The sequence below is a fragment of the Parasteatoda tepidariorum genome, chromosome 2 (genome assembly GCF_982258835.1).
Source record: "Parasteatoda tepidariorum strain Cologne lab strain chromosome 2, Ptep-v5.0, whole genome shotgun sequence".
NCBI classification, from domain to species: domain Eukaryota; kingdom Metazoa; phylum Arthropoda; class Arachnida; order Araneae; family Theridiidae; genus Parasteatoda; species Parasteatoda tepidariorum.
This window is the reverse complement of record NC_141756.1, coordinates 82,864,509-82,890,414: the sequence shown is the minus strand read 5'-3', so window position 1 is coordinate 82,890,414 and position 25,906 is coordinate 82,864,509. Positions and strand designations below refer to the sequence as shown.

At 26.7% G+C, this 25,906-nt stretch overlaps 1 protein-coding gene and 1 long non-coding RNA gene across 4 annotated transcripts in view; both read right to left on the bottom strand.

Annotated features, from left to right (window-relative positions):
* The window catches only part of LOC107441665 (band 7 protein AGAP004871), a 101,585-nt gene extending 75,921 nt beyond the window's left edge, over positions 1-25,664 (bottom strand). The window contains exon 1 of one of the 3 annotated variants that reach the window (XM_021148361.4): positions 25,360-25,664. Coding sequence is in view for 1 of the 3 variants with exons in the window: in XM_021148369.4 (XP_021004028.1) it covers positions 25,360-25,384 (25 nt within the window). In the remaining 2 variants the exon portion in view is untranslated. Of the gene's footprint in view, positions 1-235; positions 447-25,359 lie in introns of those variants that run through there. The other 2 variants (XM_021148369.4, XM_071177766.2) reach the window with 2 other exon arrangements.
* LOC147815879 (uncharacterized) lies at positions 1,906-11,383 on the bottom strand. The gene is made up of 5 exons (XR_015431424.1): positions 11,247-11,383; positions 8,092-8,131; positions 6,840-6,982; positions 4,763-4,886; positions 1,906-2,158 (listed from the first exon to the last, which is right to left on the bottom strand). It is a non-coding gene; the product is annotated as an uncharacterized LOC147815879 (long non-coding RNA).
* Positions 25,665-25,906: the final 242 nt, after the last annotated feature.

Below are 25,906 nucleotides of genomic sequence, written 5' to 3'. Positions count from 1 at the left end.
ATTCGAAAAGAAACTTAATTACCATCAAGACTTTATTTATAGTCTTGACGATAGTAAGACTATAAATAAATTCATATTTAATCTTTTGCGTAAAGCAAACTGAATAGATTAAAAATAATTTAAATCATATAGCATCGAAAAAAGTAAACAACTTAAATATCGCGAAAAGTGAGCAACATAAGTACTGTTGAATAGAAAAAAGTAAACAACTTTAATTTCATTGATCAAATCATACCACTGCATTAAACAAATGGATCGGACGACAATCATAAACAAAGTGCTACATCATTTCCAGCACAGACCATTCCAAGATAGGAAGAGAATAACTTGCCACATCGGTCATGTTTGGAAAACCATCTTCTCTACTCAAGACGATGCAACAGGGATTGAAAAAAAAAAATAATAATCCAATCACTTCGGAATGGCGTGCTATGGAAATATGGTTCCTCATAAAAAAAGAAAACTCAAGTGTATATTTGATGGAAAAATGGAACGTTTTTGAGTGAAGGAATGTTGAAATAGCCCAGCAAACACAACATTTAAGGCGGGATAACGGGCCAATATACAGTGACCGATAGCACCGTCATCGGCCCAACATAGTTGGCCGAATCGGCTGCGGCAAAAAAGTGTCCGGCCGGCCGGCAGCTGGAGCCGATACTGATCAATGATGTCGGGTCGATGTCGGCCATTTGACACATTTTTATCGGGCCATTTTTGGCAAGTGCATATCGGAATTGTATTGGCTGTTTTCAGTTGTCCAGAAACATTAAAATTTCTCCGATAGAGACCCAACATTAAAATGACGCTGGTTTATAATGGACCAATATCGGCTGGTTTCAGCTTGCCGATAATGACCCATCATTAAAAAGGATATTATTTTATATTGCGCCAACAAGTAGCCAATAAATTTCCATAATGGACCAATATCGGCTGTTTTCAGCTTTCCGATAGTGACCCATTATAAAAAAGGATATTAATTTATATTGAGCCAACAAGTAGCCAATAAATTTCCATTAATATTTAGATTTTCTTCTTTAACTTTTTGCAGTGTTAATACTTTTTAGGACTATCGTTGTAGATTTGTTATTCTTGCAGCTACTTTTTTCCTTAGTGCCTGGTAGATCTAGTATTCATTTTTATTTAATTATAATTAAAACTTTTACTTTTTTATAATAGTTATATTTATTTCAATTCTGGGATACTCATATTAGGAAGCATTTTAACAAAAACTAAGTGGTTTGCAAAGGGCTGCATTGAATGTAACAACAAAAATTTTCTTTAAAATATAGCTTTGTATCAAATTTTTTATGATTTGTTGAAATGAAAGTAAGCTCTCCTTCTTTTCTAATATTTATAAGCATACTAACCCTTTTGTGTTTTATAATAGGAGATTGTATTATAGTAAATTATAGTTTGATCGATTCATCTAACAAAAATATAATAAAAGAGAGTTAAATATTTTTTTTTACATTCTTTTCTGTAGTTTAAATTAGAACTTTATATTTCATTTATTATTTTTTGCATTAACTACGCTTGTAAAAAGTCGAGGTATTAACTTTCCTAATCTTATTTATAAACAATTTAAAATAAAAAAATTTAAAGTTATTACAAATTATTCTCTAGGTATTAAGTAAAATTCTTTTGTGTTATTGTAAAGTATATAGTTTAGTTATATAATTTTTTGTTTTCATTTAATAATTAATATCAATTTTAAAAAATTTAAATAAACAATTTTATTTTAGTTTGTGTTTCTTCTTAAATAATTTTTAATTTTAAGTGGTGATTACATGTTAATTGAAAATGCACATTATTTTCAATGTAATTATCTGGTTAATATCTTTTTGTATGCATATTTATTTAATGTTAGTGTTTATAATTGTCAGTTAACAAGGAAATAAGCAAATAAATGTTTGAGGAAATTTATTTCAACAATATATAAAAGCTTTTACTGACAAATGTTTTCAGAAATTTATTTCATCAATAGTATTATAAATAATAGTAATAATATAGTAGTATTATAAAATTTATTTATTTCCAGTTTCAGCAATATTATTCAGAATTCTTCTTCCTTTCTTTCAAACACTTTCTCTGTCTCCGTTATCTCAGCCACCTTGTTACTGATGCTTGTGTGACGTCAGGGAATTTACTTCGACAGCACCTATAATTCAATTTTAGCGTTTAATGATTTCTGTATAAGATAAACAGCAAAAAAAAAATAAGAGAAATTATCATTTACACTTTAAAATATTAATCAATACTTATCGAATATTAAGAGAACACAATCCAACCTTAAACTACAATATGTCTGTTTAAAAATTATTCCAGAAAAAATGTAAACAAAAGTAATTTTTATTGTAATTTTGGTATGATAATGGTAGGGTATTATATTAAAGTTAGTGTATAAGTATTATATGGTATTATTTAATGTTGTTATATACCAGTTATTATAGTTAAAAAAATGAACCAAACTCAAAACAGGCCTAAATAACATTTTAAATTGGCAACGAAGCCAATTAAAATTAATGTTAGAAATGCATTTAAAAATTCGACTTTTTAATGCGTAACTACTTGAATATTCTCACGAGACAAAATTTTTTTTAAAATAATCTATAAATTGGTGTTAATCAGCACTACGAAATCATTTACAAAACCGAAAGGCATATACCGATACTCACTAAATTTATAAAACTGAAAGAATAATTTTAAATTTATTTGACTTACTATTTTTTTGTTGTATTTAATGGCAACTTTACATAATTAGTATTTATTAGTTTTATACATTTTTGAAAGTTATATTACTAATGACTGATAGTCAAAATTTACCATAATAAAAACAGATTTCAAAAGCATAACATTAAAAAAAATAATTTCGTGTTTTCAGATAACGCCAGAAATATTAGTTTAGTGACTTTCTTCAAATGTTCTACACCTACATGTTTATCATTAAGCTTATCTGACTTAACGAATAGAGAATGGAGAGTAAAAAAAAGTTCAATGAAGTACTTTTTTGCTTAAATAGATCTATAAGTGAGAAAACATCACTCATGTTGCAATTAGAATATTTGAAAAACAGATTATTCAGTTTAAAATAAAACAGTACCTAATGATAAACCAATCTGAAAATTCCATTCTTTAAATCTCTCAACGAATTTAAATTTTTGAACAACTTTCAAGATTGATATTTAAAATTTCGCCCCCAGCCATGATCTGAATTTCTGGGTAGCTAAAATGATTTAGGACTTATAGAAGAAACAAAGGAACAAACTTCTCCTTTCAAATTATAGCTAATTATAAATGTTTATATAAGCATGCTAAGTTCTTAAAATTTCTAAAATTTAAGCTATTTTTATGATAAAGTTCTTGTCAATTATTTTATTTTAAGTTAGTTTCCTCTTTTTTTTTTTTTTTTTTTTTGATTTAAAAGCTAAATTGTTTTAAAACTTCAATTTATTACATGGATGTATCTACTGTATATCAAGAATTGAATTTTTTTTTTCCTTATTTGTTATGTTATCTTTCGAAGACTAGCTCAATAGTTTCCTTTACTATTACTAGATCACCAGGGAAGCAGGGGACCTTTACTGTTACTAACCAGCTCAATATTAAAAATAAAAAATAAAAAAAACACCATAGGGCTCTTATATGGTTATTGAGTAGTTGCATCTGAGCTCATTGTTTCCCCCGGTAACGTAGGTAGCTCCTCTGTTCTTTGTGTGAAAAAAGCAAATAAGACCTCTTTTACTAAAATATTTAAATTTTTACAATATATGCAGGGGTGATTGTGAGCCCAAGTAAAAATTCCGGAAAATTTCCCGAGTTTAAAAAAAAAAAATTTCAATTGAAAAAAATTTTAAACTAGGTTTTTCTAGGAGAAGTAATTAAAATTTACAAATATGTCTTACTTTCTTGAGTTTATGATTATAACTATTTACTGATAAAAAATGTATCTGGCTCTCCCTTACAAACAAAATAAATTGTGTTTTTAAGTTCCACTTTTGAAAATTAGATTTCCGGAAACTTCTGTGATCAATGATTTTTTGAAACGTCTGGACCTTCGATCTCCGGAAACTTCCGGATCACTGTTAGCGAAAAATCCGGAAATCCGGATTTTTTCCGGAGCACAATCAGCCCTGTATATGTCTACGAGATGGCGCTGCCATAAATATGATTTTTTTTTTCACTTTTTTTAAGTATAGCAAAAATAAGCAAAAAATTTTAATGCCTCAGATTTGAGGAAAATCCTCAATTTCAATTTATGATCACTATTTTATCTTATTATTTGGGCGTTAGAATGTACATATAACTTAAACACTAAATAGTTAATAAACTTTTTTGAAAAAAAATATCAATTTGCTGAGATTTTTTTCTTTTAAATAAAAATTATCAAAATTAAAGAATAATTCTTAAAACTTTTCAATTCTTATGAACATACATAATGATAACATGCACTCGAGTAATATTATAGAAATTAAAAAACAAAATCATAAAAACTTTTATTTCACTCAACTTTCATATTGGTATATATTTCCCTTTGCAAAATATTTTATGACAGTCACCTTATTTAACAACTTTCCAAATAATGAGATTTCATTTTATTTCCCCAAATTAAGAGCGTTAAACAAAAAATATTAATTTTTTAATCTAGTAATAGAAAAATGTTAAGATAATAGGTAAGATAAAATAGGATGTTTGCTGAGCTTAACTACTTAAATTTATAACATAACATGCACTACATCTGTAAAATTATAACATAAAATATTACCTGCAATTAATTGTAAGATCCTCGGATATTCTTGGATTGATTTGTCATGGAGAGGGGGTCATGGGGTCCAAATTGAGATCTTGAAGAAAGAGGTTGCTCAAAATTCTGTCGAATCGTGTTATAGCTGAAATTAACATAGCTAAACTTACTAATTTTAATAATAGTACACTGAACTTACTAAAATAATTTCATTAAATAAAGAAAAACGTAAAACAGTTTCAGAATATCAGAACTCATTATTTTGTGTCAATATAGCTGCAAAGCTATATTGCTATCATTCATTGACTTAATGTAAGAAAAAGAAGAAAAAAAACAATAAATCTATACAAATTCTCCCCCCCCCTCCCCAGTAGTAGCTAAAAAAAATTTTAAATTTTTTATTTTTTAAATAAGATAATACAATCCTGATGCATCCTCTAAATTTTAGTCTAATATTTGAAAATAATGTGAATAAGTTCTTACTCTGTTTACTTTACACACTCACCCCCCCCCCCCCAAAAAAAAATTATGCTTAAGAAATTCTTTCTGAACTGGCAATACATATATTATTTTAATTTAAAGCTCATTACAGATTTAAATAAATTTAACATTTCGAAATGAAAAGAGATGCTTCAATCATCTTAGTTAAAAAAAAATTACTAAAACTGCAAAAAATTAAAAATCTGTTTAGTTTCTATATAAAATAAGTAAACCACCTCTGTGTAGAGACCTCTTCTATTTACGACCACTTTTAGAAGGCACAGATAATGTCAGAAATATTAGTTTAGTGACTTTCTTCAAATATGCTACCACCTTCATGTTGATTATTAAGCTTATCTGACTTAATGAATAGAGAATAGATTGTAAAAAGAAGTTCAATGAGTACTTTTTTACGTAAATAGTAAATAAATATGCAAACATCACTGATGTTGCTCTTGGAATATTTGAAAAACAGATTGACCAGTTTAAAATAAAACAATACCTAATGATAAACCAATCTGAAAATTCCATTCTTTAAATCTCTCAGCGAATTTAAATTTTTGAACAACTTTTAAGATTGATTTTTAAAATTTTGTCTCCTTGCGTGATAAAAGAAACAAAGGAACAAACTTTTCCGTTTAAAATATAGCTAATTTTAAATTTATATATAATTCAGTTAAGTTTTTACAATTTTTATGATTTAAGCTTTTTTTATGATAAAATTCTTGTATATTATTTTATTTTTAGTTTTTTTTTAAGTGAAAAGCATAATTGTTTTAAAATTTCGATTCATTACATGGATCTACTGCATATCAAGAATTTGCATTCTTTTTCGTTATTTATTTTGTTATCTTTCGAAGACAAACTCAATAGTTTGCTTACTAGATCACCAGGGAAGAAAAAAAACATCAATCTAACAAACTCAATATTAAAAAAAAAAAAATAATATTAAAAACACACCAGAGGGTTCTCATAGTTGCATTGAGCTCATTGTTTCCACCGGTAACGTAGGTAGCTCCCAAGTTCTTTGTGTGAAAAAAGCACATCAGATCTCTTTCACTCAAATATTTAAATGTTTACAATATGTGCTACGAGATGGCGCTGCCGTAAACATAATTTTTTTTTTCTTGAAGTATAGTAAATAAGTCAAACTTTAAATGCTTTAAGATTTGAAGGAAAGCTTCAATTTCAATTTATAATCACTATTTTACTTATTATTTGGGCTTTAGAATAGACATATAACTTAAACATTAAATAGTTAAAAAACCTTTTTATGAGCATACATAATGGTAACATGCATTCGAGTAATATTTTAGAAATTAAAAAATTAAAACACAAAACTCTTTTTCACTCAACTTTCATATTGGTATATATTTCACTTCAAAAATTATTTTATGGCAGCCACCTTATTTAACAACTTTCCAAGCAATGAGATTTTATTTGATTTCTCCAAATTAAGCACTTGAAACTAAAAATATTAATTTTTTTAATCTAATTGTTGAAAAATAGTTAAGAAAGATTAGAGGTAAGATAAAATAGAATGTTTGCTGAGCTTACCAACTTAAATTAATAACATAACATGCACTACAGCTGTAAAATTTATGACATAAAATATTACCTGCAATTAATTGTATGATCCTTAGATATTCCTGGATTGATTTTGTCATGGGGATGCCAACTAAATTGAGATTTTCCAATTCATTGTAAAAGAGGTTGCGACAGTTATCTGCTCAATCCTCCAATCGCTCCAAAGTGTTACATCTGAAATTAACATTGCTGAACTTACTAATAATAATAATAGTAAACTAAACTTAGTAAAATAATTTCATTAAGCTAAGAAAAACGTAAAACAGTTTTAGAATATCAGACCTCCTTATTTGGTGTCAATATAGCTGCAAACAATTGTGCTATCACTGTCCATTGTTGACTTATATAATAAAAAAATGAAGAAAAAAAAACAATGAATCTATTCAAATTCTACCCCACCCCCCCCAGTAGTAGCTAAAATAATTTTTAAATTTGTTATTTTTTACTTAAGATTATACAAACCTGATGCATCCTCTAAATTTTAGTCAAATATTTGAAAATAATGTGAATAAGTTCTTACTCTCTTTACTTTACACACACACAAAAATCAGATTATGCTTAAGAAATTCTTTCTGAATTGATAATACATATATTATTTTAATTAAAGCTCTTTACAAATTTAAATAAATGTAACATTTCGAAATGAAAAGTGATGCTTCAATCATCTTAGTTAAGAAAAATTACTAAGACTGAAAAAGATAAAAAATCTGATTAGTTTCTAAATGAAATAAGTAAAAATAAATGAATTAATTAATAAAAACTTAAATAATTTATTACAGAATTTATTACATTTATTAGAATTTATTACATTTATTATTGAAATAATTTATTACAGAAAATTTGTAAGAAATATCAATATTTAGGAGATATAGTAGTTTTTTTTTTGTTTTATTTTATACTTTTGACAGTATAGAACTTTTGCGTAATGGTAATTTTTAAGTTTTTTTAGCGGGAAAATTTTCAGGTTTCTTTTTATTATTTTTCTTATAAATCCTTTTTTACAGACTCTTAAGAGTACAGAAAGAACATGTTTCTAATTTACGATGTATGCATTAAAACAACGTATACAAAACTACATTTTCTTAACATTTACTAAAACAAGTCACGCGTCCAAAAGTAATCATGCGATTAATTATACACCTTATATATGAAATCGTTAACTTTAATTTTGAAAGGTAAAGTTGATAAAAGTTAAGATAAATATTGGTAAAAGTTAAAATAAATAAAGACAGAAAAATAAAGATAAGAAAAAGTTGTACCGAATATTATAATCAGTTACTTACACGGTGTTTAAAAATTCCATACTGATTGCCCTCAATATACCTACAAATGGATATAAAAGAAATTCAAGTTTACATCTTATCTATTAAATAAGTTACATTAATAAATGTAGCAAAAAATCTAATATTCGAAGGGTAAATTAAATAAATTTAACTAAATAATTAATTTTTTAAATACAGCGAAACCACCGAGAAAGACCAACTCTGCGTCTGAAAGACGACTCTTTTATTTACGACCACTTTTCAAAGCACGGAATTTTTTCTATAGACTTTACAATAAAGAAAACCTTTAAACGAGACCATCAAAACCTACCCCAAACCACTGTAATAAGGTCAAAGAGGGGAAAACGAAAAAACTATCAACAGAAGAAATCTTAACGAAACAAATAAGTAGATTTAAATGTATTAATATTATTTGTAAGTGGCTCTTATTTAGAGCGCTCTTTTTTCCGATCTCTACAAGAGATATCCTCATGGTGCAGTCATTGTGCTCTAAAGACAATGCTATCATTTATTTATTTTAAGAGCTAAGACTTAAATTTAAGAAAAAAAAATATTTTCTAAAAAACTAAGAATCTCAAACAAACAAACCTCTTCTCATATTTAAAATCTAAGAATTAAAATCTCTTGCAGAAAATCATCCACCTTCCATAACATTTACTCAATCATAGTCAATAGAGGTAAGCTCAAGAACGACCAATTTCCATTAATAACCATTTTACGGAGATTGTTCACTCCCGAGAGGTTTCACTGTATAATCAAAGACTAATGCTAAGCCGTAAGAACAAAGATGGGATACGGCAACTCAATTTTAGCTTTCAATAAGTGTACTATTTAGTGTATAAGTATATATATTTACTTACTATTATTCTTTTTTATCTATTTTCATACATGCTATCATATTTAACACTAGAAAGACTGAAACTTAGTATATACCTATATTGCCCAAAATCAGTCAAAATGACTGGATGGTAAAAGAATAAATAAAGAAATTTATTTAAAATTAATTTTTAATATTTTTTATATTATTTACAATTATATAACAAGTTATTAGTATATTAACAATAAAAAAATTACATGTTGCACAAAATTCTAAGAAATTGTGTCATTATATAAATCATTGTTTTTATAATTGAAATTAAAAGCAGTAAAAATGACTTCCTGGGGCAATGTAGTGTTAATTATTTTCAAAAAATAGGTAGAATAATTCTTATGAACAAGAATATGAGGGTAACTTTATATTTTTAATGCATAGAGTTCATCTATTACTCAATAAGTATTGTATATTAAGCGTAAAATTTTTTTAAAAAAAACTGTGTTCAAAAAAATATTTTACCTTCTAAAAATTCAATAGATAAATTATTTTAAATAGTTAACCACAAAATAAAACTTCATAAGGTTAAGTAAGGTCAAACATAATAAGGTAAGGTAAAACATTTTTTAAAATATAAATGAATGTCATATCCACACCTTATTTAAATAAAGCATTGCATTTTGAATAAGCCTTATAATCTCCTAATATTTGATTAATTGTATTTATTTACCTTTTAAAAATTGCAATGCTGATTAGAAAGCTTCATTTTTTTGCTATTACAAAATTACATTGTGACATTTAAACTAAGTCTTTTCCTATTGAAAACAAATAGGTTGCTGAAAAGTTATTATTATAAGATAATATTATAGTACCATTACATATTAAAGTTTTTTTTTCTCTTTAAACTTATTTTTACTTAATTTGTACTTAGTATTGAGACTTTTTTTCTTTAATATTTTTATTTACTCTACAATTTTTATTATACAATTGTATACTGTAATGGTAAGCTGTTTTAAACATGAAAAAATATGTTTGTCCAGTTAAAAGTCTTTTCCTTTTCAAAACAGTTACATTATTGAAAGATGCAATGTCATAAGATTATTACCCATAATACTTTGAGTTATTATTTGACAGGCCCTTAAATTTTAAATAAACCAGTAACAATTTTAATAAATAAAATAATTTACTTAGATTTAGGTATTGTCTTTAATTTTCAGAATAGAATTTTGTTTCCTAAATTTTGTATATTTTAATAATATGTAGTACATCATTATTAATATTAAAACAAATTTGGATAATTAAACCAATAATCAGATTGATTAAATTTTAATGATAAACCATTTTAAATAGGAAAAAAGTGAATTTGGGCACTTAAAATAAACATTTTCTTTTAAAAAAAATTAGATTCATGAAATTATATTAATACATCCATGGCAAGCAAGGATAGATAGGTATTCTTTAGCCAAGAATACATCATTTCAAACATGAAGAATTAAATTTGTGCTTCAAACTGAGCATTTTCCTTTTAAAAACAATTGTTTATGATAACTACAATCATCAATATTATCCTAGCACCGTAACATATAGTGAATGTTAAGTTAATTTTAAGAAAATTTAAGACATTGTATTTCAGTATTGTCCATTTTTATATACATAGTACATTATAAACATTTACAAACGTTACAGTCTTATGGCTTTGCAGCAATAACAATCTAATTTTCTTTCAAAAATAATGTAATTGCTTTGAAAGGGAAAAATCTTAGTTTTAATTACCAAATTTATTATTTCAAGTTTAGATAGTAGAATGGCGAACCAATATCATTTTTAAGTAAAGTAAACAAAAATGATCCAATAAAAGGAAGATAAGTCTTAATTCAAAATGCAAGGCTTTTTTTCTCTTAGTTTCAAATTTGAATGGCAATCATTTTTTCTTAAAAGAATGGTTTGTCTTATCTTATTCATAGTTATCTTTTTTAAAACGGTTTATCAATACAATTTTGAGAGGATAAAATAAAATAAAAGTTAATTAATCAATTAAGAAATCAAACGCTTAATTTCAACAATGTTTTGGAAATGATTGATGTAATTAATTGAAATTCCTTTTAATTAAATGACAGTATATCTTCTAACATTAAAAGTATACAATATTTCTCAATCAGAATTAAACTCATAGCATATTTTAAAACGTTCTAACATTGTAGTGCAGCTTTTGCATGAGCATGCAAAACAATTATAAAACTTTTAAGTAAAATAGTAAGGACATTTTTTTTTTTAAATAGCATACATTTTAGAAATTTTAACATTTCGAACAATTTTTAATTCAGAAGCATTTGAAATTACTTACCCGAAATAAACGTTCTTCCATGAAGTTCCTTGACGAGAATTTTTCAGGGCATCTCACCTTTTCTTCCAAAATACATTAGCCCTTTGTACAGCCGAGACTGAACAACGCCAGTTCGCAAATGGACCACACATTTGAATGTCTTCCTATTGGGTATATTTTAAAAACCCCGTTTAGGAGGAGGGGTCTCCTTCCAAGGAGTATTTTTTTTAATTTTGAACTTTTTTTCACATTCCTTCCAGCATTAAACTCATAATTTAAATTTGTTTTTAAATATTTTCCTTTTGATATGTAATTAGTAAATCCATTAGAATAAATTTCTAATGTACTATTTATTTTCGAAAATAATTAAATATAAGAATTATTTTCGGCATCAAAGAAGAGTAATTGGTTTATTCATATTTATATAAAAGAAAAGTTTAAGGTGCATAACAAGTTCACGGTGAGATTGTAATGTCCAAATGTCCAGCATGTAGAAATTCAATCACCCATCCAAAAAAATATTTTTCCCGCTCATACTAAAAGAATTGATTTAATAATTATTTTAATAATTGAAAAACCATTCGTTATTTATAAGAGATTTTAAACAGAGAAAATATAAAATAATTTCTGAATAAATTAATTACGTTAGATGAAAGGGAGCTAGTATAGACATTTAATGCAAATTTGTCAAAAGCGCTTATTAAATAAAATTTTTAACTCATGAGGCATTTTCTTAACAATGACTTGAACGCATTACTAAATTCTGGTAAATATCTGAACATAAAAAGGAGTTTTTTTTTTCCAATTTTTTTTTTTAAATGTTGTTTTCGCACACACTAGCTCTACTACTCAGGGCTAGAGTGGATAATCTTGGTATCTTGTTAAGTACACATTTATTTTAAATTATTTATTATCCAAGCCATATTAGGGAATAAATATTGACACTTATATAACTCAAAATACTAATTCGTAAGAGAACTTTTCACTATACTAAGAAAGAAATTTTTAAAAAATTTTAAGTGTCAACTTTAAATGTATATTGAGACACAGTCCTGGTAGTTCTACCTATCGCGGGAGATAGAAGTATGGTAGCTATTTTTTCCTTGATATTTAAGAATTTTTTTTTTAGTAAAGATAAAAGGTCTATGATTAAAATGACTATATTCATAGCTATATTTAAAGATTAACCATTTCATCTCCTGTTATCAAGTTTTTGATGGAACTAACCCGAATATGCATGGAGAGGAAAACCACGAAAACCTCCCTCGGTTTCCAGAAAAATAAAATTCAAAATTTCCTGAAAATTAAAATATCAAAAGAAGAAAGTCCCTCCATCTTCAAAGAATTTTCGTATGCTGTCTTTAGACAACTGTTACATTCAGATTTACGGAGCTAAATTTTTAAGGAAATTTACAGGTTTTAGGACGGAAGGAAGAAATATCATTCCACACCAATATTTTGATTATTGTTCATTCTTTGACCACTTTATCGCCAACTAATCTCACTGTAGGTAAGGTAAATTAAATGAGTCAGCGAATTAGTCTGAAATTCACTGCAAGAAGAATTTCTGAGATTGGTGAGTGATAGCGATTTGAACAGGGTTGTGTACCTTTTAATATGTTTAAAATAAAGCATAAAATATTCTTAAGCGTAAAAGTGGGGTATTTAATAAAATTAAGGCAAACTGTGAGATCGGAGCCAGCTCACATCATTAAGCGATCTCATAAGAACTGTTGTGAGGTTGAAAATAGTACCGAGGTTCGGTGAGTGATAGTGGCCTCGGCGTCCAATAATAAAGTTTTTTTCTTTCATGTAACTTTTTTTCCGAGCTTTTGCTTCCGTTACCTTTTTAATTACTAATTAGTAATTCTCACCTAATTATGTGTTTATTGAGCAATATTGATAACAAATGCCGGAGTTCAAGATAAAAAGTTTGTAAAATAAAATTATTTTAGAAAATATTGAACAGAAAATAAAGAAATTATCTATCTCATCTTCCGAATAAAATAAAAGTAATTTCTTTAAATAGTTGTGTGCAAAAAAATTTTTAAAAATAGTAAATAGAAAATGGAGGAATTCTTTATCCAATTTTTTGAATAAAATAAAAGTTATTTCTTGAAGTGGTTATATGTAAAAAAAAAATGGCTCGAAATCGTAACTAACTTTTATATTTTTTTGGTGATTAAAAATTTATGTGATGCATAGCAATAGTAATAATAATAATAATAATTGTTTTTGATATCATTCCTTTTTAAAGCATGTGTAATACGCAGCTCTCTTTTAGCCGTGACCTTCAGAAATGTTTCTGTGCCCTTTGGCAAGACATCTACGTCTACATCCTTGTATCCAGTATTCCCCCCTTGGGCAAAGGATCCCCCTTGTCTTCAAATAAGGTAGAATCCTTTTCTGAGAATCAGCAATAGAACCTTGTTGCTAGCACATCTGGCTATTTGAAAGGAAGAGTCTGTGCATCGTTTACAAATTGTTTTAAAAATTTTTATTATTATAAATTTTTTTTTGCTTGATTAAAGGAGCATCAAGAGGAAAATGCATTCATCCTAAATTTTCTGTTACAGCACTAGTTTTTTTCTTTCTTTTCTTAAAGCATTACTGATATAATATTCACAAGTGTATGCAAATTTCGTAATGCAAAATATATCACTTGATAAAAAAATTAAGAATTAACCTCATTTAATTTTAAAATATTTTTTTAAAGATATGCTTATTATTTAGCGCTATATGTCATTCTTTTTTTTTTCTTTTTTTTTCTGTTCTTAAACACTATTTAATTCAATCCAATCAACCAAAATTACCTTGTCAAAAATACGTCATTCGCTCACCATTAACAGTCGAACAAAAAAATAGATAAAGAAACAATAAATAAATAAAGAAATAAAACGTCATGACAAATGTCTTAATCCCAATATATTGAAATGCAAATTTTTCAGGATACCGCTGCCATTATATATCTACTGAAGTAAGTGAAGAAAAAAAACTTCCTTCTCAAGCTATATATCCTTGCCATATTAACAACTTTCAGTACAGCTGCAAAATTGTTAATGTTTTGTAACATTTTAATCATTTAAAGACAAAAACAAACTTTTTTCTAGCTAAGAATTATATCTATTATCTAAATCATGGAGTAGTTTTTCGGTCTGACCTAGTCATATGCAACGACTAACTGATTTTAAATTACATTCGAAAACGATGCTCCTCATAGTAACGTTATACATTTTATAAGACGTGCTGTTATCAAACGTTTAGAATGGTTTTGTAGAGGGGAGTAAGGGATAAGAGTTTAGAGTTAATGAGAACTTTTTTTCTTGGTACTCATTCTTCATAGAACTTTTATTTGTTATTTTATTTTTTAACAAAATTTAACAGAACGAAAAGAAATTACAATACATAATAAGTGTTTCGCAAAGAATTAATGCTAACAATTAATAAAAAACTGCAAACTAGGATAAATGGGAGTTGGGGGGAAAATTAGCCCACATACCCCCTCCACTACACTCATGATTATTATTATAATTTTCATTTGAAGAGACATATTACGGTTTCTAAAATATCGCATTTATTGCTTCAAAAATTTCTGACAATACGGTCATATCGGCCCCCCCCCCTTTTTTTTTTTTTTTTAAAAAAAGACAAACTTGATAGCGCATATTTACAAAGACGGACACAAATTTTGAAAACTTAGTTTACTCTAAAATAGATTAGCACCGTTTTGTGGCACGGACGTTTCTTCTGTTAAGGCGCCAGCCGTTGTATTATTGTATTATTTATACTTTAAAGTATGGTTTAGTGTCTTGTTTCTTAATTTTAAAAAGCTTCTACAATACCGTCATTCGGGGCTACTTTGTGTAGCGGGGGCTACTTTGTGTAGCGGGGGCTACTTTGTGCAAATTCGAATTTGGCATTTTTCAAGTGCTGCTTTTGAGTATTATGTTTATTTCACTTTAAAAATGTGTGGAATTTGAAGATAGAAGTCTCTTTTATTACTGCAAACATTTATTCGAATTTTAAAACAATCTCAGAGTGTGTTTCGTTCATCCAATGCCAACAACTTTCCGAAGACGTCGAATGTCGAAAAGTGTGCGTGGAAACTTTAGCTGTGAAATGCAAAGACGTTGATAAAAAAATTGTCGTAATGGCAAAATTTTTTATTTATATATTAATAAGCAATTATATCATGTTAGCGTTAAAAAAAATTGAAAATTAATAACAAATAAATGGAAAATGAAAAAAAATGCATTTTGGGGCTACTTTGTGCAAAGTTTCATTCGTTTTTTTTTTCGACAGAAAAATGGTCAGACGTTATAAAAAAATACCTGGAACGAGAAACTACCGTGATTACACTTTAGAAAAGCTGCAACAATGTTTGCAAGCAGTTGTTGGTGGTATGTCGATTGCAGAAGCTTCTAGGAAGTACGAAATCCACAGAAATACTATCTCTAAAAAAATTCACAAGAAACACGTTAAACTTCCTGGTAAACTATTATTTTTCTTCTACAAAGATTTTTCTAATGACTTAATCAAACGATTTAACACATAAAAATATATTTTATAGGACATCGGGTAATTTTGACAGAAACTGAAGAGCAAGTTCTGTCATGTTCATTCAAGGATGTTATGTTCAAATTTAACAATATTATAAATGTTAATGAATATGTAATAATTATTATTTTTAAAATTTCATCCATTTCAATGTTTAAAAATGTATATAGTTTGCTTTTGTTTAAACTCAAATGTTTTGAAATAAACATTATTTTTAAGAAAAAAAACTTCAGAAAAATGGTTTCTTAACGCTGAAAATTATTTTCAAACTAATATCTTTACATATCTTGATGTTTTTGTCTTTAAAAATGTCAACAATGAACTTTTTTAACAATTTTATATCAATATTTTACTAAAAACATGATTATTAAACTGAATTCCTATCGCTGCACAAAGTAGCCCCATTTGGGGGCTACTTTGTGCAAGGTATGTTTTGACTTATTACTCGTAAATATTACATACAAATAATGCCAATATTTATCAAATTCCCTCGTCTGAGTCCAGTTATGAATATAATATCGATAAATTTTACTAAAGTTTGAATTAACATAGTTTTTTTACATGTCAAAGTTCAAAAACTGCGAAATCCTGCACAAAGTAGCCCCGAATGACGGTAATTAATTAATACAAATGATGCAAATCAATACAAATGATAAACAATAAAAAATAAGCAAATAAATCATGTCTTCATTCTTAAAAAAGTTAAGGCATGCTAATTTAATACGATCAATCCCCCGTTTTTCATTGAGTAATTTTTCGAAGATTAAAGCAATTTCTAATCTTAATTAATGATAAAGTAATACAATATCAAAATGATTACTGGGGCAAATTGTCTTAGTGTAAGAGAGTTTAGTATTTGAGTAATAACATTTTTTGATTCCCACAATTAGATTCAGAAAGAGTAATAAATAGGCATATGTGAAAATAACATTAAGGGATGAAAAGTTTCAACCTTTCTCTTCACTGATCTATGAAGGTCATATATTCCAAATTATTTCTACCGTTCTGACAACATTATTTTAAAAAATATTTTTTTATTCCGAGGAATCACTTTTGTATTTAATTTTGCATAAAAATCAATAGTCTGTATGAAATATATGCATATTCTTAAGTGAGCTTCTTAGAATAAAAATATAATCATTAAAAAATAGAATCATCGCTCAAAAGTATTAAATTTGATTCGTTTTTTAGAGCGTTTCATTGCACTACATCTTATCTTTTTCAATAAATTATTAATAAAACTGAATATTATCAAGACCTGCATTTTATATCTTTAAAAACTCAGCCTTCACATAAAGTGCTCTCCTTTTATGTCAACAAGGGCACTCCGCGGCCTTCGGATAGCGCCATCGCCTTCCTAAACTTAATATGAAATTATAACAAAAACTATTTCTGCATCACCTGGCCATAAGTTCTCATATTTTACTTGAGGGATTTAATTTATCATTATTCGAGGAGAGAATTGTAAGCGATATATGGTTAGTTTATGATTTAAAAATAAGTTTGATAGATTTAGTATTTTCTTTCTTTCTTTTTAGTTTAAAGAAATCATTTTTTAAAAATAGAATACTGCCATTTTAGTTAAAATGTACATAATTATCATTTATAATTTACTTTTAGCCTTATAAGTGTAATATTTTCAAGTAATTTTTTGACATTTTTATTAGAAGAATTATAAAACTGTTAAAATTCTCTCATTTCATTTTTTCAGTAAAATAAGATTTTTTTTCTTGATTTGAAAGTATATAAATTTGCTTAAGTGTTTATTCATTCTCTTTTTTTTTCCTTAACCCATTTTGCCAACAAATCGAAATTTGTTTCTTCTGCCGCACTAAAGTTCTAACAATAAATTTAAGAATGTCGTTAGTTCATGGTTAGATGAAGCCCAGCAGCTATGTTTCAGAAAATGCGTTTAGCTGGTTGCAATCCTTTACAGCCAGGATGGTCAATAGAAAATAAATTGTAGCTTTTACTATATAATGGAAGTGTTTTGTTTTGTATATCATTATTTTCTCAGTTACGCAGCAGATATATATTCGTCTTACAGTTCTCAGTCAATTCGCTTTGTATGAAAACTAAAAGAAATTTGGTTCAAACCAGTTTCATTCGAAACAGATGCCGGAAATTCTTTCCCTATTGTAAGGTGAATGAGGTTTACCTGCCTCCTCCCGGAAAAAAAAAAAAAAAAAAAAAAAACTGTATGCCTTCTTTCTACATCTATTTTTTGAAACATTTGTCTTAGATAATTTTAATAAAATAATTTTAAAAAAAAATAAATAGTTAGTGCCGTATTTTTTTTCAAATGTTATTAATTAATCTGCTTTTATTCACTTTTTTATCTATTTTTTACGTTAGAATGTATGTAAAAATCGAATAGGTGCTACGAAATATTTATTGTCGCGAAAGCAAAAGTTTAGATAAAATAAAACGAAACAAATTCAGTTGTTTTTAAATGTTGTTTTTAGAAAAAGCATATAAACGATAAAGAAATTAATTCATATTTTAAAGATATTATTTTTTACTTGATTAAGATATTAAAGATACCAATTTTTATATATTGGATGATTTTTACTAAATTAAATTTTTTTTTTTTACTCTCAATTGTCTGAAAAATAGAAAACAAAAATATTAAAGTAAACAGCACATCGGAGTAGGGAGCGTGGCAGTTATATAACCATCAATCCCGTGAAATTTAAAAATCTTTTAGGTAAAACCTTTTGACTTTAGTTTTCTTAAAACTAAAATTTTATCTAATGATATAAAATGTCCTATATTACCGAGAATAATTTTAATGGATAAAATTAATATGTTGCAAGCTTAATAACAGTGAAATAACTAAAATCTTAAAAATAATGATAAAATTTTTCACAAAATGAATAAAATATATCAGAAAAAATTTAAACAATGAATGAAGTAAAAACATTTTTTATTTTCTAAAATAAAAAAACAAGATATGCATATGATGTCAGAAACATCAGTAGAAGACGAAATTTTAAAATTGCCATGTAATAAAATGTGAATCTGCTGCAACCGCAATGAGACATCAAGTTATCCACATTTTATATTCACTTCTAACCATAGCATCGAGCAATTCAAAATTTCTACTATGGTATGCAACCGCAATGAGACATCAAGTTATCCACATTTTATATTCACTTCTAACCATAGCATCGAGCAATTCAAATTTTCTACTATGGTATGGCTTAATTTGGCCCCTTATCACGGTTTAAAGAAATTTCAAACAGTATTTTTAACCTCAAAGAGCGTATGTTTCTTAATCGAAATCGAACAGGCGAGAGCCATTGAGTTTTCCAAAAGGAAATTAATTATGCGCTGCGATAAAACGTTGTAATTGATATTAGAAATAGAACATCTTTGAGGTTCAGACGTTGAATAATTATTGCTTAATTATTTGAAATGTTTACCATTTTTTGCAATAAAATTTTAAGCAAAATGTTTACTTCGATGATAATTAGCATAAAAATTATCATATTATACTTGACATGATTGTTTTAATGCAGACAGACATGTTTATATATAAATATTTTATTTATATTTTATTTTATTGGAGTCAATAGTTAATTATATGTTTTAGAGGGCAAAAAAGAAATAGGACACAAGACGTTAGTTAAAGTACCTAACGAACAAAATTTAAAAGAAAAACTTCCAATCTTATATTTAGCTCCTTTTTAAAGAGTCAAAAGTCAAATTGCCTCTAATATATATATGTTATTGTGACATGATGTTTAAAAGAATAATTTCGATTCGAAATTAATCGGGTTTATGGGAAGAAAAATGCTTAAACAAAATAAAATAATAGGTAGTCTATAATTATTCAAAAAATATAAGCTGAAACACATGCACAAGAGAAACCGGTGCGGCCATGAAAAAAAGCAAATGAAGTATAGTAATTCTACAAAAAAGCATGGTGTTTTATTTTTAATCCTAATTTGAAATAATTATAAATTCGCATTGATTTAATAACTAGTTTAACACCAATTTTGAAAATCATTTTTATACGAAAAAAAAGAGCGTTTAGCATTTTATTATAGCACAGGATACGTTGATCTAAAACAGAGTTTTTCAATTAAGTTTGAGAAGAGGTGGCATTTGATGCTTTCTCTAAGAGCTCTATCTGCGAACTTCAGAGTTAAGAATAGCTATCTTGATAGAAGACTTTTCGACAATGAATAGGGAGTAAACTAATTGATGTTAACTGTCAATCCTGTGTTCCTCCCCTCCCCAACGAACCCCAACAACCGCACACCTGGAGAGTCACAAAAGAACACCTCGCAGGAGTTTGAATGTAGGTGTTTTTTCGTGATGTTTCGGAGAGGGGTTAAATTTGAAAATAAATCTTACAACTAAATCTCAATACTATTAAGTCTAATATTGATACTTTCCCCTTTGAAAACACTAAATCAAAGGACAGTTTTCATTAATTATCAGAACAAATGACGCGAAACGTTAATCTTGTAAAAAGATTATCTATTGAAGTAAAAATATACATTTCTTATCTAACATAATGGTGAAAAATAATTCACATTATTGTTGATGCATCTTCCTTGGGTAAAAAAATCACGCGATGATCTTAGTTAGTTAAAAGAGAAACGGTAAATCTCTTTTGTTATCATCAGCATTAAATTAGTAAATGTTAGAGAAGTATTTTTTATGCGTAAAATAATTCTCTATGCCTTATTTAACGGTATCTACCAGCAAAATATTCCTTTATTCTTTATATATCATTCTTTCTTTGTAATATTCTCTGCAATTTTTACTTTTTTGATTTTGATAATAACTCTAAATTAAAGGCTTAAAACTAAGCCTGGTCTTTTAAAACGTAATACTATGATGCTCTTACACAACATTTTAGAATAAGCATTTTTAAAACTGCATGTAAGTTTTTAATCAATTTAGAATTATTAAATAGTAATTTTTAATAAGTTACAATGAGCATTATTCACAAATCTGCGCAGTCAACTTAAATATTTATAATAACGTATCAAATCTGCGTTACAAAAATACAATATTTCAGAATTTTTTAGATGACTAACTTTTAATTTAACTTTGATCGCTTTATCTTAAAAAATTAGAATACTCGCACGAAGCAATCATGGGTAAATGTAAGCAAAGTGAGCTGAGGGCGTAGTCCTTGACTATTTTTTATTATTTTCAATTCCATATTTGATTTTCAATAAATTCAAATATGGAATTGAAAATAATATCTTATCTTATTTATAAAAAATTTATCTTATAGTTATTTATAGTAAATTTATCTTATTTATAAAGAAAATTATCTTTTTTTAATGTCTCTTTCCAAAAGTTTATGCTATTTTAACACAAAAAAAATAATTTTTTAACACAAAATGTAACAAAAGTTTGCTTTTCACTGTAAAATATTAAATAAATTTTGTAAAATATTCGTAAAATATGTGTTCAGCTATGGCATTTGAATTAGCGCGATTATGTATATGCTTCAAAAATGTATATATAAGTATATATTTGGATTTGTTTTATATTTCTAATGAGATTTGTGACTAATTTATTAAGCTATTTAATTTAAATAAATGTAGCTAATTATGAAAATCCTTTAAATAACTAAATAAATCCTTAAATAATAATATTTTTCTAACATCTTTGCCCTTGCTTTTTAAATTTCTAAGATAAACATTTATTCCTTTAAATTTTTAATCATGTTTTCTTTGAATTTATAACGCGGAAAGTACTTGATTGGAAAATAAGTTATTAGGACTAATTTGGTGAATGTCTTCCACCCCTAGAAAATAATTATTCAATGCGCTAGTTATCCTCTCCTGAGGAAAAAAGGAAATTGGAAATTATAAACTGTTACCATATTCATTTAAGTAGATACAGTGATGGCGTAGCGGCCCGAATGGTAATGAAATTGCTTTTATGATAAAAAAACAATATTAACTAGGATTTTTTTTTTTTTAAAAAAATAAGTCTATAGTTACAAATATCATGATATTTGTAATGAATATTAATTTATTATTATAATATATACTAATTTTTTATTTTAATTTATACTGTATTATATAACTTAATTTATATAATTTATAATATATCTTCATTTATTTATTATACTTAATTTATGTATATATATTAAGGTTTTTGAAAATTTTATATTATTATTTTTATTATTTTTGTTCTTAACATTTATTTTTCTTTGTTATTTTTAATTGTTTTTAAATTATTGTACCCTGCTTTTGAACGATTAATAAATTATTGTAATATAGATAAGGTAAAATTTAATAGATAAACGTGTAATGATAATACCTAAAATAAAATTTTTAATTATCATTAGTTATTAAACAAATTTTTTTAATCCAATTAACCAACTACTATCAATGAGAATCGCACTACAAGAGTATGTTCCTGCCTAGGTTGAATCCCTGATTGAAGAGAAAAATGCGTTAATTGCATCTACATTTTCAAAAGCCGTTTTTACCAAATGGGTGACTATTCTAAAGAGGTACTTCAATAAAAATTCCTGATTGTCATTCTAAAGTAAATTAAATCGCACCCTCTTTTGCAAAATGTTTGGTTAGAGCTTAGAGAGTTGTCTTGGTTTTGTTGCTTTTGCGCCATCTGTTAAACGTTCTTTTTTTTTTTTTTTTTTTGAACTAAAATAGTCAAATAAGGTCAAGTCTCTATCGTCAGTAAAGCAAAGGATTTTTTGTACCGACTGATTTCAATACTAGAAAATAATATGTAGACATTTTGACTGTTTTCAAACTATCAGCAAAATTATGAGTTGTTTTTAGGCAACAGTTCTCACCCGGAATATGTCACAAAAATTTGTAATCGACAAGCAGTAAGAGCTGCTTTAATTTAAGTATAATTTTCTTTCACGCTGCAATATAAGATACATGCATAGACGCAAATGCAGAAGTTATGGCACTGTTTAAAACTTATGATGGTAGCGGAATAACAATTAAAATAATTTCAATTTGTTTCATTTTGCCAGCACTTGAAAACTTTATATTTTGAGTAGCAGGTCTTATATTTATTCGATTGATTACATATATGACGGTAGTCAAAATCATTGTAAACTAAATTTTTTAAACCAAAATTAATATAGAGAATTGTAAGACTGACGAGAATCCTATATATTAAAAACTAATCTTTCATTTAAATGAGAGAAATCGGCAAGTATATATTTTGCTTCCAAAGTTTGTACAATTTGAAACATAATTTTAATTATCACTGAAAATTTTTAAATTTGCTAAAAAGTTTCTTATTATGCTCTATATTTTAGTCAAAAGTACAAAAATTAATAATAAAAAAATGCTCATGTGAAAAAAAAGAAGGGGAAGAAAATAAAAGAAGCAAAATATATAGTTCTGCCATCTACATGTAGTGTTGTTAACTAAAAGGTGTTAATTATTATTATTTATTTATTTCATTATTTCTTTCACCAAAAAAGGATAGGGCATGAATTGAAAAATTTATTTTGGAATGAAACTTAATAATAAAATGAAATAGTCAGGTAATTTTAAGAAAAACGCGTTCGATAATTTAAGCATACTTTACAGATACGTTAAATCTCAAAATCATTAACGATAAAAAGGACTGGTGATGCCTGCGTAGCAGCGATGCTCTTGGAGTTCTTTACAGGCTAAAGAGAGTTTTTACTACTTTTTTTTAAAAAAACAATTAGAAATAGAACATAAATTTAAATAATTTCACTTATTTTATTGCATTTTTTAACTTATTTGATATTTTTTTGTTATTGAAATTACATAATAAAATAAATAATTCAATCTTCAATAAGTTAATAATACTTAAAATAATATATTTAATCAGAGCTTTAAATAGTTACAAAAAGAAGAAAAGGATTTTTATTAATTTAATAGATTTAATAAGTATAATGCAAAATTTGGAAACAAAAATTAGTAATTACCTTTAAAAATTAACAGCACATAAATATTAACAACAACCTTTTTTAAAGTTGGTTTGCTGAAAAACTTATTTCATGAACATTCAAAATGATTTTTTTGATTTTATTTACTAATTCTTCACCAAAATTTATTTCTTGATTTTGTTCCATTAAATATATTTTATCCTATTAACTGTAAACGCTTTATTAGAATTTTTTTTTTCGATTTTTTTGACTGTTTATAAAAAAAGAAATCACAAGACAAGCTTGTTCGAAACCAATGCATTTTAAAGAAATCATTTGAAAATATAATTTTGAAATTTTTATAACCACTGTTTATAAAAATTGCAAATTAAACTAATGTCATTTTAGTGAAAGATTAAATTATTACTGTAATTTCAATATCAGGTAATATGTAATAAGTGAAAAAATATAATAAATAAAAGGAATTAATTTATTTTTAAACTAACATTATATTAAAGCAGAATCTTAATTAAAAAGAGTTAAGAAAATTGCTCTAAATTATTGTCAACTACTATTTTTCATTTATTTAAATATTGTTAAAAAATTAGAATTGAACGTAAAATAATAAGTAAAATAATGCTGTTTATGAATAAAAATAATAAATAATTCAAAAATATTTAAAATACCTAGCAATTAGCTGCTGCATTCGAACCCGGGACGACCTATCATTATTCTGGTTCTTTACCACTGAGCCACGGCACGACATGTACGCTTAAATTTAACACCTAAATAAAACGCTCTTGAATTTTCAAGTATGATGTTTTCGTAACTTGTCCGGCTTGCATACGTAGCTAATTTTAAGAGTTAATATTCTTAAAATTTACTACTATTATATAAAGCTTCATTTCAAGGTAAAATTTACCACTCCATGCTTTCCTTTTGTTATTAATTATTGAAAATTCGATACGCATAAATACCCAGGATTTTCCATAATTAAATTGGTTGTTTTTTGTTTATGAGAAAGAGTAGCCTCACGCAGCCTCTTTGGGTGCAATTAAAGATTATAAACTTGTTCTGTAGTAATAACTGGCAGTTTTAATTTAATTTTTTTACTAAAATAAACTAATTTTTCTACTAAATTTCTACTAAATTCAATGAAATAAACTAACCATCACATAAAAGCAAAATTCTGTGATGAAAATACATAAAACAATAAATTAATAGGCATAATAGTTAATAACTTTTGTGCTAGAAAATTAGCTTAATTTGCCTGAGTTTTATAGAAAAACTTTGTTTTATAAAGAAATAAAAAATGCGAGACAATTTAGCATAAATATATATCTAATTCAATAATATTTATTTTTAATACAAAAGTGTTTTAAATTTTTGCTCTGATTTCATGTATCCCATCATATATATTTTAAATATCGGTCACCAGTAAAATCACCGATTCCGTTAGCATGGATACAAATAAGATATCGTTATTTGATATCGGCCCAATTATATTAACTCCGTTGAAATATTGTTATCTGAAATACGTTATCGGCACTTTATAAGAAATCTTGCATTGAACCGACTCTGATACAACCAATACCATGCCAATAAAATGCCGATATAAGACGGTCCGATGGCCGACAGTTGCCGATATCACCGACAACGGGCCGCAAAGTTACCGACCTAATGTGTTTGCTGGGTAGGGGATGGAGGACTTACCTCTCTCGTCCTGACGAACGTCCATGTCCTCTGAAGTCCTGGAGTAAGCATGGATCGATAATCACGTGGGTTCTCTACATCAAGAGACAAGAGAGATGATGTAGACAGAACATTTGCTGAAATTTAACAATGGGGATTGTGCTGCCATCTTGTCTAAGATGTATCCAGTAATAACCAGGGTTAGAATAGTTAGAGGGTATTATAAAACGTAAGCATAATTAATTTTGATTCAGCTCGAGTTATTTGCTACAAAATGTAACCGTTGTACTGGAGCGCGAAGTTTTAAAAAAGAAATGGTTGCGAACGATGATATTGTAATGATTACAAAAAACTAAATAAATAAATGAATAATTAAATAAAATGACCTAGAAAAGAATGTAGGATGAGGAAGTTATAGTTCATTCAGAATGAATTAAAATTTATGTGTGCGTTCTTAACTTAATTATTAACAGTAAAGTGATTTACCCCTAGACATACTTGGGACACCAGTGCCCATTTAAAAAAAAATTTCTGACTGGGTAATTACAAGCAAGACTATATTTTCTTA